Below are 14,939 nucleotides of genomic sequence, written 5' to 3' on the forward strand. Positions count from 1 at the left end.
ATTGAGCTGAGACCAAATTAGGGTTTTGTTGGCCTCCTCCAATCGATTTGCGCCACGTGTCCCTGGAGACACCTGGTGCTCTTTCATTGGTTATGATCACGTGGTAACCCATGAGTCATGCTGAGCTGTCCGACTTTCATTTAGCAGCTGTCAACATCAGCATATCCTTATTCCTTAAAAAGATGCCTTCTGGAAGGTTGTCTGACGTGCACAATCAAGGTTGCCCTAATCCTGATTTGGATAAGGACGAGGTCGATTATGTGCATGTGTGGTATGCGCCCATCCTGAGGATGCGCTAGGTCTTCTCTTTATTCTCACGCGCAGATATTTCATGCGCAGATGTGATATGCACGAGCATGTGATATGCGCAGCGCGCTGGTGCGCCGCGCGCATATGTGATGCACGAGCATATGTGTGCCTGGGCAGATGATGCCTGAGCATGTTTTGTATGCGCCATGCGCATAGGTTTTGGCTTTGTGCCTTCATAATGTGTTTATCTTGTGGGTTGACCCGCCTTGCTCGATGTTGAGGCGGGTACATACCTCTTCACTAGTCATACTAGTTATAAGAGAACTTTCTATTGAGCGTTTAGTCGTCTATGTGGCCTTTAGTTGGAAGACTGGCGGAGGAGAGGAGTTAAGAGAGTGAATTTCGGACGCGCTGAAAAGTTTTTGTAAGGGGAGGGATGAGAAAAAGAAATGAGTGAAGAGTGAGAAAATGGTGAAGTCGGGAAGACAGAAGCGTTGTGTATGCTCTATCTAAGGCACAAATGTGTTTACAACCTTCTAAAGTCCTTAAATTAATTTGTCAAGGTACTGGGATCTTGTTTGGAGTCCACCTGAAAATCCAGGAACAACCGGTACTTTTGAAAGGTAAATATATACATATGGACATTCATTTAGTTTTATCTTGCATGAAAAGCTACAAGTCTTAGTAGCCAACCTCATTTTACAGGATCGAGGGAACAAGTTGTGAAGTAATAGTCGAAACAGATGATCAAGTAGAACTATCGTTTTCAAGAACATGGGATTCCACCCTCACGGGAAAGCATGCCCCATTGAAAATAGACAAAAGGTTATATATGCTATATATGTACGTGTACTTTCATGTTGGCTTTAAGAAGATAATGACTGACAATAAAAGCTTTTAAGGTTTGTGTTGCTTCGTGGTTCTTCTGGCTTCTACTCGTATGCAATTTACGAACATTTGGAGGGATTTCCCGGTTTTAATCTTGACGAAACCAGGATAGCATTCAAGCTCAGAAAAGACAAGTAAACTCATCTCGATATGGATTCATAAGCATAAATGATTGGATAAAAAATCAACAATTATTAAACATGTTATCTTTTGTAGGTTTTGTTATATGGCAATGTCTGATGATAGACAAAGGTATATGCCTCTACCAGATGATCGATTACCCGATAGAGGTAAACCATTGGCTTATCCTGAGGCAGTACTACTTGTTAATCCAGTGGAACCAGAGTTCAAAGGAGAGGTAATCATAACAATAGCATTACATCAGTATATAGTTAAAAGCGATGGGAAACCGTTAGTTTCATTGTTTACTTGTTTTTTTTTTTGGCACACAGGTGGATGATAAATATCAGTATTCGTGTGAAACCAAGGATCTAAAGGTCCATGGATGGATATCTACAGACCTGCCTATTGGATTTTGGCAAATTACACCAAGTAACGAGTTTAGAACAGGTGGGCCTACAAAACAAGAACTTACTTCTCATGTGGGCCCGACAAATTTAGCTGTAAGAATAGCAACATTTGTTGTATTAACAAACTTCTTCATGCTTTTAAATTTCATAAATACAGTCCATTAAGTCTTCTTTTTAACTAATTTCAGATGTTTATCAGTGCTCATTATGGTGGAAACGATTTAGTTGTCAAATTTTCTGAAGGGGAGCAGTGGGCGAAAGTTTTTGGCCCAGTTTTTATGTATCTCAATTCGACCTCTATCGAAGAAGACCCTCTTACACTTTGGCAAGATGCCAAGAATCAGGTAGCTGCAAATTCATTTCATGTGCTTATTTTCTTCACTTAACTTAAATAATCTTTGATATTGAATCCGCATACTCAAAAGAACTGAATATGCGCAGGTACATATATAATATTTTATTTAATTGAAAACCAACTGCTAATCTCTTTGTACAAAGATATTATAATGAAAACGATGAAAATAAAACTAACCGACTCATGATATTTATACACCATCATTAACTATCATAATATTTAAACTAGAGATAGAATAACAATTAACGAACAAACAGCTTAAAGATAATAGATAATAAACTCGGTTAACAGTATGCTATAATTGTTGAATTACAATCTTTTTAGATGCTAGTAGAAGTTGAAAAATGGCCTTACAGTTTTCCGGCATCAAAGGACTTCCAACAAGCTCAAGAAAGAGGTGTCATAAGTGGTAGATTATTCGTATACGACAGGTAAAGAAACATTTCTCAATAAACTGACAATTAAAAACACTACATGCAAAGTGAATAATATTTTTTAGCACCGATTTAGGTTCATTAGCGATGAACAAACACCCGCAAATGGTGCTTACATTGGACTAGCTGCACCAGGAGACCCCGGATCATGGGAACGAGAAAACAAGGTGAGCGTTATTTGTGAGTAAGGAGATCTACGCTAAGTTGTAACATTCTAATATGAAATTATTTAATGTTAAACACATTTTTATCCATAGGGATACCAATTTTGGAGTAAAACAGACGAACAAGGCCATTTTTCAGTCGAGCATATTTTGCCGGGAACATATAATATATACGCTTGGGTCCAAGGTTTCATAGGAGATTACAAAAACCCCACAACAATTACCATCACATCAGGTCATCAATCTAAACATCTATAAGTAATATGTTCTATCTAATAATTTGTTAGATGAGTGGCTGACGGACCTACACCAAAGGTATAGGGATTGGCCAACCCCTACGAATTTTTTTTAAAGGTTTATATATGTTAAAAATCCCGATCGACCTCTATGAAATTTTGACACCGACCCTTGTAAAATTTTTTCCTCGTCCGCCACTGGTGACTTTGTACGGATTTGAAATTTCGAATTGGTCAGCTTGATTTAAATAATTACAACGTTTGTTACATTAAGAATTACTATGTGTTCCATATATAAACCAATTTAAATGTATTATTTTCCCTCATTTATTGCTAGCAGGCTGTGATATCGATGTTGGTGATCTTGTTTACGAGCCTCCTAGAGACGGTCCGACTTTATGGGAGATCGGGATACCTGACCGCTCTGCGGCGGAGTTCTACATTCCTGATCCTGAACCAATATCTACCAACCAATTTCTTGTCAATGATCCTAACAGGTGACTTTTATTGCAGTATTGGATTTTCAAAAAACAAAAAATGAAAGGATAAAAAGGAACTCCAAATATGTTACCTGAGCAGGTTTAGACAATACGGATTATGGGAAAAATATGCTACGCTATACCTGAATGGTGATTTGGTTTTCACAATCGGGGAAAGTGATTATAGAAAAGATTGGTTCTTTGCCCACGTAACGCGGTATGTTTATTGGCATTGTGGCATATATTTAAGTTTTATTGGATGGGTGCATATATGATTTATGGTATTGAACATGTGTTTTTCTTAACATTACAGGAAAAAAGAGGACAATACATATGAAAAGACAACATGGACTATCAAGTTCAAGCTTAACAATGTGAATAAGGATGGAAATTATAAACTAAGATTGGCTCTAGCATCAGCACAAGTATCAGATCTGCAGGTATCAATTTGTAGTCATTAATTACCCTATTAGACTAGATAATTTGTCCCACATGAACTATTTCACCAATACAATTATATGCAAGTTTAGATGCATAACTATTTTTTCTCATGGATAGTTTATATACCCATAAAATGAGTGTTTATTAATACCTAGATTGATTTGGCCTGCCTACAATTTTTTTGAAATTATTTACTCCCTTCGTCCCGGTCAAAGTGTCTTAGTTTGAAAAACATAAAGTTTAAGGTGGATTGAATGATTACCTTTTTTCTAATCAAATGACAATAATGCCCTTGAAAAAGGGTCCACCATATTGTTTATTAATGCTAGTTGTGTGTGCTTAAAGGTAAACTTGGAAATTGACTAATAAATTTTGAAAGTAGACATTTGTAATGGGCATTGTTGTTGAGACCGGACCGGCCGGTCGAAACGGTCCGACCGGGATTCGGTCAACCGACCGGTCCGGTTCTATATATTCGCTCGGCTGCAAGGGAACCGGCCGGTCCGAACCGGTTTGACCTGTCGGACTGGAAAACCGGACCAGTTGAACCGGTTTTCAATGAAAAAAATATTCTTTTTTGAAAAATCATATTTCAAGCATGACCCGTCTTTTTTTGACTAAATTTGTTCGGCCGGTCCGACCGGTTCGACCGGTTGGCTGTCCGGTTCGGTGTCTGTTCCGGTTATGAAAACGTTGATAATGGGACAAATAAAAGAGGAAATATGGACACTTGTAATGGGACGGAGGGAGTAATAGTTTTAGAGAAATAAACATGATGACTTTTAATATAAAAGCGTTTGAAGCAGCAAATAAATTTGTTGCTGAAACTATAATAATGAACGGTTAAAATTCTGTTTCATTGCTCGAACTTGGGTATTGGTGATTGGTAAACCTAATGGTCAGGGCCGTCTCCGAGAATTTAAATACCTTGGGCGAGCTGAAATAAAAAGACCCGTAAGCCCTAGCGTGTAACAATAAAAAGACCCGCAGGCCCAATATCTCAGATGAGTTATGGGTAAAAAAAGATTGGGCCCAATATCTAAGAAGAGGATTAAGATTTGTACCTATTTTATAAAAAAATTCAAAATATAATATATATAATTATGTCCCCAAAAATTAAGTGCCTAGTCCGGTCGTCCGGGTTACCCAACAGCCGGCTCTACTGATGGCTTGCTGAAGAGTCAAAACGTCATTAAAAAAAATATATATGCTCCTATGTGGAGCCGTGGCTGACAAGTGCCATGTTTTGAATGGTTCGAGATATTATGAATAATGTCACATGTCTATTTTGATAATTTAGAAAATTAATGCTAATTAGTCCCACTATAAGTAGCTATCAAAATGGTTGTTTACTTGTTTAGGTGAATCTCTAGGGTCTTACAATTAGTTAAATGGCTTCCTTCAACTTTGTAGTTTTGTTAACATTTAAATTAATATATTTAGTAGGAGATATTATATTGTATGTATAATTGGATATAGCTCTATCTGATTTTTAATATAATTGGGAGTAATATCAACATCAGTCTAATTCAAATTTCTAGTGCAAACTGATATGAAGAATGTAACTGAATTTGCATAATCAGGTTCGAGTTAACGATCCGAACAGCGATTTGCCTCTATTTTCGACTGGAATCATTGGAGGAGACAACGCAATTGCAAGACATGGAATTCATGGTTTGAGTTGGTTATTCAACATAGATATACCACGAACTGTTTTATTCTCTAATGAATAGAACGCGATATATTTGACACAAGCAAATGGAGGAACCCCATTCCGCGGAGTCATGTATGATTACATTCGTCTCGAAGGATCACCTCTTTGATCATGTTCTCTGATTTAGTTGTATGATCTATAGATCCAGTATACAATTTAAGATATAAAACTAATCAATTTGTTTATACTTTATACTAATTAGAATTGTCCGTAAGTAAGTGCTAGTTATGAAGTTGCATGATACATACATAAATAAAGTTATCTGATCATGTCTGCAAATCTTCATTTTGTTACCAGTAGCATCATTAACAAAAACATTTATTCATTATGTATAGTTGTATACTATGCTCTCCATTACAGCAGTCATTTTTTTATGGCAGTTTTAATCAGATTAACTTTTAAAAGTTATTTGCGGCAAATCTTGGTGATCGATACTGCTTCAAGTCTTCAAGACTAAACAAATGTGTATTACCGACTGAAAATTTTATCGATAATTACCGAGGAATACAAGAAATCGTTGGATAGCTTATCGACGTTTTTTTTTTGAACGACCCAATAAGATAAATTTACCGGCCCAATCCACATATAATCTAAAAGTATATATATTTTTGTAAAACTTTTATTAGAAACAGTAACAAGGGGTTGTTGAAGAATCCCAAAAAAAAAGGACAACTTTATAATACAATAACCAAGTTTCAAATTTGTTCAAATTAATTCACTCGTAGTCTATTTTGTCTAAATTAGGTCACTCAATTTTCAAGTTTATCTCAATTAGATCACTCAACTTTCAATTTTATCTCAATTTAGGTCACTTAACTTTCAATAAATGTTCTAATACTATCTTTTTAACCTTCATATTATATGTTCATAAATAACTAAAACGTCATTAAAACCAACATTTTTTTTTATTTTTTATCAATATCTATATCACTTACGATGATAAATAGTTGTCCCTCGCGTTTTAGAACACAAATTGATAGTTGAGTGACCTAATTGAGACAAACTGAAAGCTAAGTGACCTAATTGAGATAAAACAAAATATAAGTGACTTAATAAGAACAAACTTAAAACTTGGTTACTATTATATAGTGTTTTCCCAAAAGAATAAAAAGTTAAAATTGTCACCGAAATATATTTTTTTGATTTTTTAAACACTTTGTAACTTTATTTTGTAACTAAGGTGTTTGGGATTCCTTATTTTACCGCCTTATAACTTTTCATTAAGTTAATAAATTATAACATTATGTTAGACTAAATAATTTATGTTTAGAATTCTAGAGGGTCCAGATTGTAATATTTAGCTCTTTATAATGAGCTCCTATGTATTCTCTTTCAATCAATACAAACTTATTGCAACCTATCGGTTCATCTTGGTATCCAAAGCCAAGGGCATCCCAACCATCACCAGCCCTCCTTCTCTGGCCAATTTTTTTTTTTTTCTGATCAACCATGGCAGCCCTACAACCCTTCTCTTCTGCTGAGAAAACTGGCCATAACAGCCACAAATTCCCTTTTACCCTTACCCCTACCAACTATGGGTATTGGAAAGCAATGCTTGAACCCTTTCTGATAACAAATCATCTATTCGATTATGTCAATGGGACAATTCCATGTCCAGACCCGACAATTCCTATTGAACTGACCAAAGAAGGAGAATCCTCCTCCACCGACAACCCTAATTATCTTCGATGGATCGCCAATGATGCGCATTTTTGAATGCTGATTCTGTCCACCATCTCTGAGGCCTCTTTTCAACATGTCCAAGGAACAACTTCTAGGGATCTTTGGCTTTCCTTAGAACGGGCTTATGCACCCCACACAACCTCAAGAGAATTTACCTTGAGAACTCAATTGCTTCGGATCATGATGAGGGGAGATGAAACACCTATTGCTTATTTGTCTCGTATCATGGAGTTCGCTTCTGCCTTGACAAATATAGGCGAGCCCATGAAAGTTATGGATCTAATCATGCTTACACTTTCTGGTCTGCGTGATGAATACAGCGGGCTGAAATCCACTCTGCTGGCACGCCACCCACCGATAACCTTCAACGAACTCACCGGCCTGCTCTCTGACCATGACTTCATGCTGCACAAACCGCTATCTGATGTCTCTGGTACATCCTCTCAGGTTTTTGCTGCCACAGCAGGTACCCATGTTCATAATAACAATAATACACCTTCATTTACACAATTACAACAATTGGCATCCCAATACGGTTATCAACTGAATCCGGTGAGCCAACCTATCTCTTCACCACAGGCCTTTTATGCCTCTCGTCCCACACCAAACCGCAACAACCGTAGGGGTTCTAACCGCGGAACATACCGTGGCTCTAATAGGGGACGTGATAGCACTAGATCTGCCCCCTCACGACAATTTGCATGGGCCTCAACCCAAAACATGGTGTACGGTCATTGTAATCGTTGTGGTATTGGTCACCTACCGTCCCAGTGCCCAAACCATTCTCCGGGTAATACCAGGTCTGCTTCTCAGGCCAATTTTGCCTCATTCTCAGAAACTGGATCCACTTCTGGGGCAACTTGGCTCCCGGACACAGGTGCTAATGGCCATGTCACCCCGGACCTATCGAATCTTGACAACTTCGACGCTTATTCAGGTATTGACTCACTCCACGTTGGTGACGGTAAGCCCCTACCCATTTTGCACATTGGTTCTTCCAAATTTTTCTCGCCTAATAAAACATTTCTAATGTCTGATATTCTTCACGTACCTGCCCTTAACAAGAACTTCTTATCTGTTCAACAATTCTGCCTAGATAATGATGTTTATTTTGAATTTCACTCTTCTTTTTTTGTTGTGAAGGACGAGTCTTCACACACTACCCTTCTCATGGTTCCAAGTGATAACGGGCTCTACTCGCTTCGCCTTCCTCAACTCAAGCCTATTCTCAAGCAAGTCTTCACAGCAACTAAAGCACCATCTGACGTTTGGCATCAACGTCTCGGGCACCCTCATGAACGTGTTTTTCGTATGCTTGTTTCAAATAATTTCTTACATGTTTCTAATAAATTGTGTTCTTCATGCACTGCTTGTCAAACGGGGGAAATCCTCCAAACTTACTTTGCATAATTCTAAATTTCAAAGTCTTAATGTTTTGGACTTAATTTACTGTGATGTTTGGGGACCTTCCCCTCCCGTTTCTTGTGATGGACATCGCTTTTTTTTATTATGTGTTGACCATCATTCACGTTTCATGTGGTATTATCCGCTTGTTAATAAATCAGATGCTTTTGCTACATTTACCAACTTTGTCACCATGGTCGAACGACAGTTTAATACTAAATTGAAAAGTGTGCAATTTGATTGGGGGGAGAGTTTCGTAACCTTTCTCCCTTCTTCAACAAGCTTGGTATAATTCATCGTCGTTCATGTCCATACACTAGTGAACAGAATGGAATTGTTGAACGCCGGAATCGTCATGTTGTGGAAACCGGGCTTGCTCTCCTTGCCCATTCTTCTCTTCCACCTCGATTCTGGCACTTTGCCTTCGAAACCGCTGTCTATCTTATTAATCGTCTTCCATCTAGAACTTCCTCCAATAAATCTCCTTTTCACCACATTTTTAATCGCAAACCAGATTATTCCTTCCTTCGCGTTTTTGGGTGTCAATGCTTTCCTTATCTACGCCCGTATAACCGTCACAAAATGGATTTTAGATCCACACCTTGTGTTTTCCTCGGTTACAGTCCTCACCATCACGGTTATCGTTGTTTTGACCCCGCAACAGACAAAATATATATTGTTAGACATGTGCGTTTCAATGAAACAGTCTTCCCTTTTCAGGTTCCTGTTTCACCACCATCCCCATCACCCGCTACCTCTAGTTCTCCATATGTGTCCATCTTTCCTGACTCCATTCCACATACCACTCCTGATCCTATAGACATTAATTCATCTCCTAGCACTACTACCAATGACCCACCATCACCGCAACCCTCTACTGCCTCACACTCCACATTCTCATCATCTCCTCAAGTCTCACCTTCCACGACCCCAACTTCCCCTACTAGCCAACAAAATATTCCTACTCCACCTCCGCCCCCTTCACGATCTCGTCCAGCTAACTTACGCCAAAACCCTAAACTCACTACTCGCTATAACCCCTCTGCCTACATACTACTTCCTCACCACCCATCGAGCCTACTTCTTTTACCGTTGCCAACAAATCCCCGGAGTGGCGTCTCGCCATGACTGAGGAGTTTGCAGCACTTCGTAAGAACAGAACATGGTCTTTGGTTCCCTATGTCCCTAATACTAATATTGTTGATTGTAAGTGGGTGTATAGGTTGAAGACAGATCCACAAGACATGGTAACTAGGCATAAAGCACGCCTTGTTGCTAAAGGGTTTACTCAACAGCATGGTGTAGACTATCATGAGACATTTAGTCCCATTGTCAAAGCCACAACAATCCGGGTTCTTTTATCCCTTGCTGTGACAAATGCTTGGTCTCTTCGCCAACTAGATGTTCAAAATGCATTCCTGCATGGTGACTTGAATGAAACAATTTGTATGAGGCAACCACCAGGCTTTATTGATCCAAGTAAACCAAATCATGTATGTCTTCTTCATAAGTCTCTTTATGGGCTCAAACAAGCCCCACGGGCATGGTTTTATCGGCTATCCAACGTTCTGTTTCAACTTGGTTTCCGAGGGTCAAAGATGGATCCTTCATTTATTATGAACAACAGTGATAATCTTGTTTATGTGCTTGTATACGTTGACGACATTATCATCACCGGAAACAACCCGAACATTGTTAACAACATCATCACTCAGCTGAGCTCCACCTTTGCCGTTAAAGATCTGGGCAGACTTCACTATTTTTTGGGAATAGAAGTTATTCATCATAACAAAGATCTAATTTTGTCACAAAGAAAGTACTTTTTGGACCTCCTTCATCGATCTGGCCTCTCTGATTGTAAACCGGTCTCTTCGCCTATGAGCCCCTCCCAAGTGTTGACCATTGATGACAGCCACCACTTTCTGATCCGGTGCGATATCGCCAAGTCGTTGGAGCCTTACAATATGTCACTCTCTCTCTCGCCCATATATTGCTTTTGCTGTTAACCGTGTCTGTCAGTTCATGAATGCTCCTACAGAGAACCGTTGGGCAGCTGTTAAACGCATCCTACGCTACCTAAAAGGGCCTACCAATATGGGCCTTGTTCTACATCACACATCTGGCTCTTTCTTGCAGGCTTTTACTGATGTCCATTGGCAAAACCAACACTCCATGGTACAAGCCTTCTCTGACTCTGATTGGGCTGGTTGTTCAGTCGATCGTCGATCCACGGGGGGATTTACCATTTATCTTGGATCGAATCTCATCTCTTGGTCTGCCCGTAAACAACGAACTGTTTCACGATCTTCAACCGAGTCTGAATACAAGGCACTTGCTGATATCGTGGCTGAATTGATTTGGTTAAAGTCACTTCTACATGAGCTTGGTTTTTCAGTCAAAAATCCTCCTATTCTTTGGTGTGACAATCTAAGGGCTACCTACCTATCTGCTAATCCTATTTTCCGTTCTCGAACAAAGCACATTGAGGTTGACTTTCACTTTGTCCGTGAACAAGTGGCTCAAAGAAAACTAAATGTTCAATTTATTTCCACAAGTGATCAGGTTGCGGATATCTTCACCAAGCCACTACCCTCTCAGCGCTTTACGTTTTTAAGATCCAAGTTGCAGCTCGTTTCCCGGCCTGAACTTGCGGGGGAATATTAGACTAAATAATTTATGTTTATAATTCTAGAGGGTCCAGATTGTAATATTTGGCTCTTTATAATGAGCTCCTATGTATTCTCTTTCAATCATTACAAACTTATTGCAACCTATCGGCTCATCTCATTACAACTTATGAAACTTTTCCTGTCATAATATAAGCAATCCCAAACACCTTATTACTTTTCAAAATGTTAATAAACTATAAGTTGGTGAAAATAAGCAATCCCAAACACCCCCTAAACAAACTTTTGTGTTCTCAAACGTTATTGTATGTGTATAATTTTTCTACAAACACTACAAAACAAAATAGTATCACCTACAATCAAATCCGCGTGATTACTAGGGGTAAGAATTTCTGACACCACGCGAAAACAAGAAACGAACCTATCATGAAATTCACAAGTTTGAGTTTGGCATAAACATGTACGAGTTAGTTTTGGGACGAGCCCGCTTAAATAAATGGGTCGGATTTGGGTTAACCCTATGGGTTCACAGATTAACTCGTTTAACCTATTTATTATTATTATTATTATTATTATTATTATTATTATTATTATTATTATTATTATTTTGGGTTATGTAATGAACTAGTTTTTTTACTCGGCACAATGCGCCGGGGCAGCTGGCAAAACACAAGCGTTGAAATTCGAGCGTCGGTAAAACCCGAGTGTTACTACATTGGGTCAACACGAATTTGGTCGGTATTCATTACGTTCGTTACGGTATACACACTATTGGTAAAATTTGAGCGTTATAACCCAAAAAATTAATTCGTCAAATTAACATATGAAAAAAACAAAATATTTAAAACGATATTTATTTGGTCGGCAAACCTAGACGGTGGTACCTAGGTGTTGTCGGTCCCGGGCATTGAAGCAGTAACTCGACACGAATTCGATCCGTTTTGATTATATGCTTTAAGGTTACTAAGCTAAAAAAAACGAAAAAAAAAATATAAAAATTGAGGTGGACCAATGACCAATTGGGGGGTGAGGGGAGGTGTCGGTTGGTAAACTTGTGCGTTGGTAAAACCCGAACATTGTCAGTCACGGACACTGAGGCGGCGAGTTTGTGTTAATTTGGTTGGTGTCCGTGAGGTTTGTTATGCTGCCATAACTAAAATAAAAAAATGGCATTTAGTCGTTTTACATTACATTCGTTATGGTAAGGATGAGCTCGGTACCGTACCGGTACCAAAAATCCCGATCCCGAAAATTGCAAATTTTTTGTACTAGTACCGAAATGTTTGGTTTGGTACCGGTATGGTACCACCGGGACGGCACCGGTATTTAAGGTAAAATTCGGTAAATACCGGTACCGTACCGGTCCCGAAAAGTAAAAACTTTGGTACCGATTTGGTACAGACGGTACCAATCGGTACCATACCAATTTTTGCTTATCCCTACATTATGGTAACCGAATTAAAAACAAAAAACAAAAAAATCACGGACCAATATGGTGCCGCAATGTGGCTTAATAGGACACTTGCGGCACCAAAGATCTTAATTATATATAATAGTAATTATGTTGGTTGGTTTCTAGTGTCTAAATTTAAATTTTGAAAGTAAATTTACATCAGATTTTATAATTGAAATGCAATTTTTTTTTATATTTAGGCTTTCTATTGTAAAATATAAATTTTACGTATTAATTTTGTACATAATAAAAATATAACCTTTGAGTCAAACGGATTGTCTTCGGGATAACCCATAATTACTCGTGTCGTGTTCAGGTTCACGTGTCTCACATGATTTTCAGGTTTGGTTCGGGTTTGTGCAAATTTTCGGCTCAGACCCTCCAGCTCGCGAACACAACCCGTTTAACGCACTAGACCGATTAACGACAGTATACGGCCGTTAGAAATATGGTCAAGGGTAATTACCGAGGATCACCGAAGGATTATTTTAGCAATGGATCATTAACAATTTTGTAAGGCTGTCCAAATTAGTCGTATTACTGATGCATGGTGACAAAACACTGGCACGTCGTTTATTGATGGATTTCTTTAACTTCACTAACAATGTTGAAATATTTTTTATTTAAAAAAAGTTGGGATCAGTTTATATCATTTCCCAAAATACACCATTGACCATCCTACAATCAAGATCGACAATTAGGCATCTTCAAGGCTAATTTCCAGGAGCAGCTTATTGACAGCCATTTCTTTTAATGTCTTTTACTAAATTTCCTTTCTTAGTAAAAATTGTATAGCCTATAAGTTCTGTACATGGTTTCTTTTGAAATATACAAGAAATATAAAACAATCAATTCAATTCCTTTATCATTCCTCTGATTATCATGAACAATATGGTATCAGAGCTGTATTAATGATCCAAAAACTGTTTGTGCTCATCATTTACCAGAACCAAAAGCCATGTCTGAAGAAGACAACAACAGCCTAGCCATTCAAATTGCCAACCTCCTTAAAAATGGAGTCCAAACTCAAACCCAAAACCGAAATTCCAAACCAAATCCTTCGGATCGCCTGAAAATTAGCCTTAATCTCACAAGCCAAAACTACCCTCTATGGGCTCGGATGATACGAGTCGCCATAGGGGGGAAATCGAAAGCTTTTTTAAACCATCTTACCCAAAACCCACCAGAACCCACTGATGAAAATTATGATCAGTAGGAGCAGGATGATCTGGTTATCTTTTCATGGCTAATCCAAAATATCGAGCCCGCCATTGCTAGTAACTTAACAGAGTTCCCAACAGCGAAAACGCTATGGGATGCCCTTACGGTTACGTATAGCAGCGGCAAAGATAAACTCCAAACTTTCGATCTCCATGTCAAGGCAAACGAATTCAAGCAAAATGGCGTACCGTTAGAAGATTTTTGGATCGTGATGCAAGGCATATGGGGAGAAATTGAACGGAGAGATCCAAACCCGATGACGTGTTCTACCGACATCGCCACTTACAACAAAGTCAGATCAGAAAACAAGTTGTTCCAGTTTCTTAACGCACTCGACCGGAAATATGATCCCATAAAAAGGGAGATACTCCGGTGGGACCCCTTGCCGTCTGCCGAAGCCGCATATGCAGCAGTCCGAAAAGAAACAGCCCATCAGAACATTTTCGGAACCATACAACAAGGGGTGGCGTCGGGGTTGAGCATGACCAGCGATTCCGATGGATTAGGCCTCGTTTCAAAAGGTCGCCGGTCAGACCAGAAGTTCAATCCGTCATCATCCCGGACCGATAAAACCAAGTTAAAATGCGACCATTGTGGCATGACGAAGCATACGAAAGAACAATGTTTCAAGCTTGTGGGGTACCCTGAATGGTGGGCCGATGGCCACAAAAAAGGGAAAGAAGGCAAGGCAGAAGCCGCCGTGGGCAATCAAGAGACCACCATCAACGGCGGCGGCAGCGGCGGCGACCATGGCGGCGGCGGCAACCATGGCAGCGGCGCCGGAAAACAAGAAGGGGGAGAGTGCTTCATGGCGGCAGTAAAGGAAGAAGAAAAGGGGAACAACGCAGGTATAGGGTTTGGGAATTACCTCTCAAACCCTTCACTTTCTAAAAACTCCCCTTTAAATCCATGTAGTTCCAATTTGTCAATTCTGAACCCTCAATTTTTTAGCCCTAAAATTCTTGACTTATTAGACAAAACCCAAGTTTCAGAAATAACAGAAAGCCCCCCTCACGTTTCTAATTTGAAAAAAAAGGAACTAAAAAATTCTTTCAATATTG

General features: G+C 39.0%; 1 protein-coding gene across 1 annotated transcript; it reads left to right on the plus strand.

Annotated features, from left to right (window-relative positions):
• Positions 1-1,006: 1,006 nt before the first annotated feature.
• Positions 1,007-5,684, plus strand: LOC143590371 (uncharacterized). The gene is made up of 12 exons (XM_077070873.1): positions 1,007-1,074; positions 1,152-1,271; positions 1,354-1,495; positions 1,590-1,760; positions 1,856-2,011; positions 2,347-2,453; positions 2,533-2,623; positions 2,714-2,855; positions 3,197-3,353; positions 3,436-3,552; positions 3,649-3,775; positions 5,360-5,684. The coding sequence occupies exons 3-12, from the start codon at positions 1,364-1,366 to the stop codon at positions 5,507-5,509; spliced, it is 1,350 nt and encodes a 449-aa protein (XP_076926988.1). The 5' UTR covers positions 1,007-1,074; positions 1,152-1,271; positions 1,354-1,363; the 3' UTR covers positions 5,510-5,684.
• The last annotated feature ends 9,255 nt before the right edge of the window (positions 5,685-14,939 follow it).

This window comes from Bidens hawaiensis, unplaced genomic scaffold (assembly GCF_021521415.1).
Source record: "Bidens hawaiensis isolate Kalapana, Puna unplaced genomic scaffold, B.hawaiensis_p1.1 tig00038508_1, whole genome shotgun sequence".
Classification (NCBI taxonomy): Eukaryota; Viridiplantae; Streptophyta; class Magnoliopsida; order Asterales; family Asteraceae; genus Bidens; species Bidens hawaiensis.

What these genes read in the sequence shown, in the direction of transcription:
- LOC143590371 (XM_077070873.1), top strand. Translation starts at nt 1,364, where the DNA reads ATGGCAATGTCTGATGATAGACAAAGGTATATGCCTCTACCAGATGAT. An exon ending in TGGGCCCGACAAATTTAGCT is followed by an intron (nt 1,761 to 1,855) that starts GTAAGAATAGCA and finishes AACTAATTTCAG; the next exon opens with ATGTTTATCAGTGCTCATTA. An exon ending in AACAATTACCATCACATCAG is followed by an intron (nt 2,856 to 3,196) that starts GTCATCAATCTA and finishes TATTGCTAGCAG; the next exon opens with GCTGTGATATCGATGTTGGT.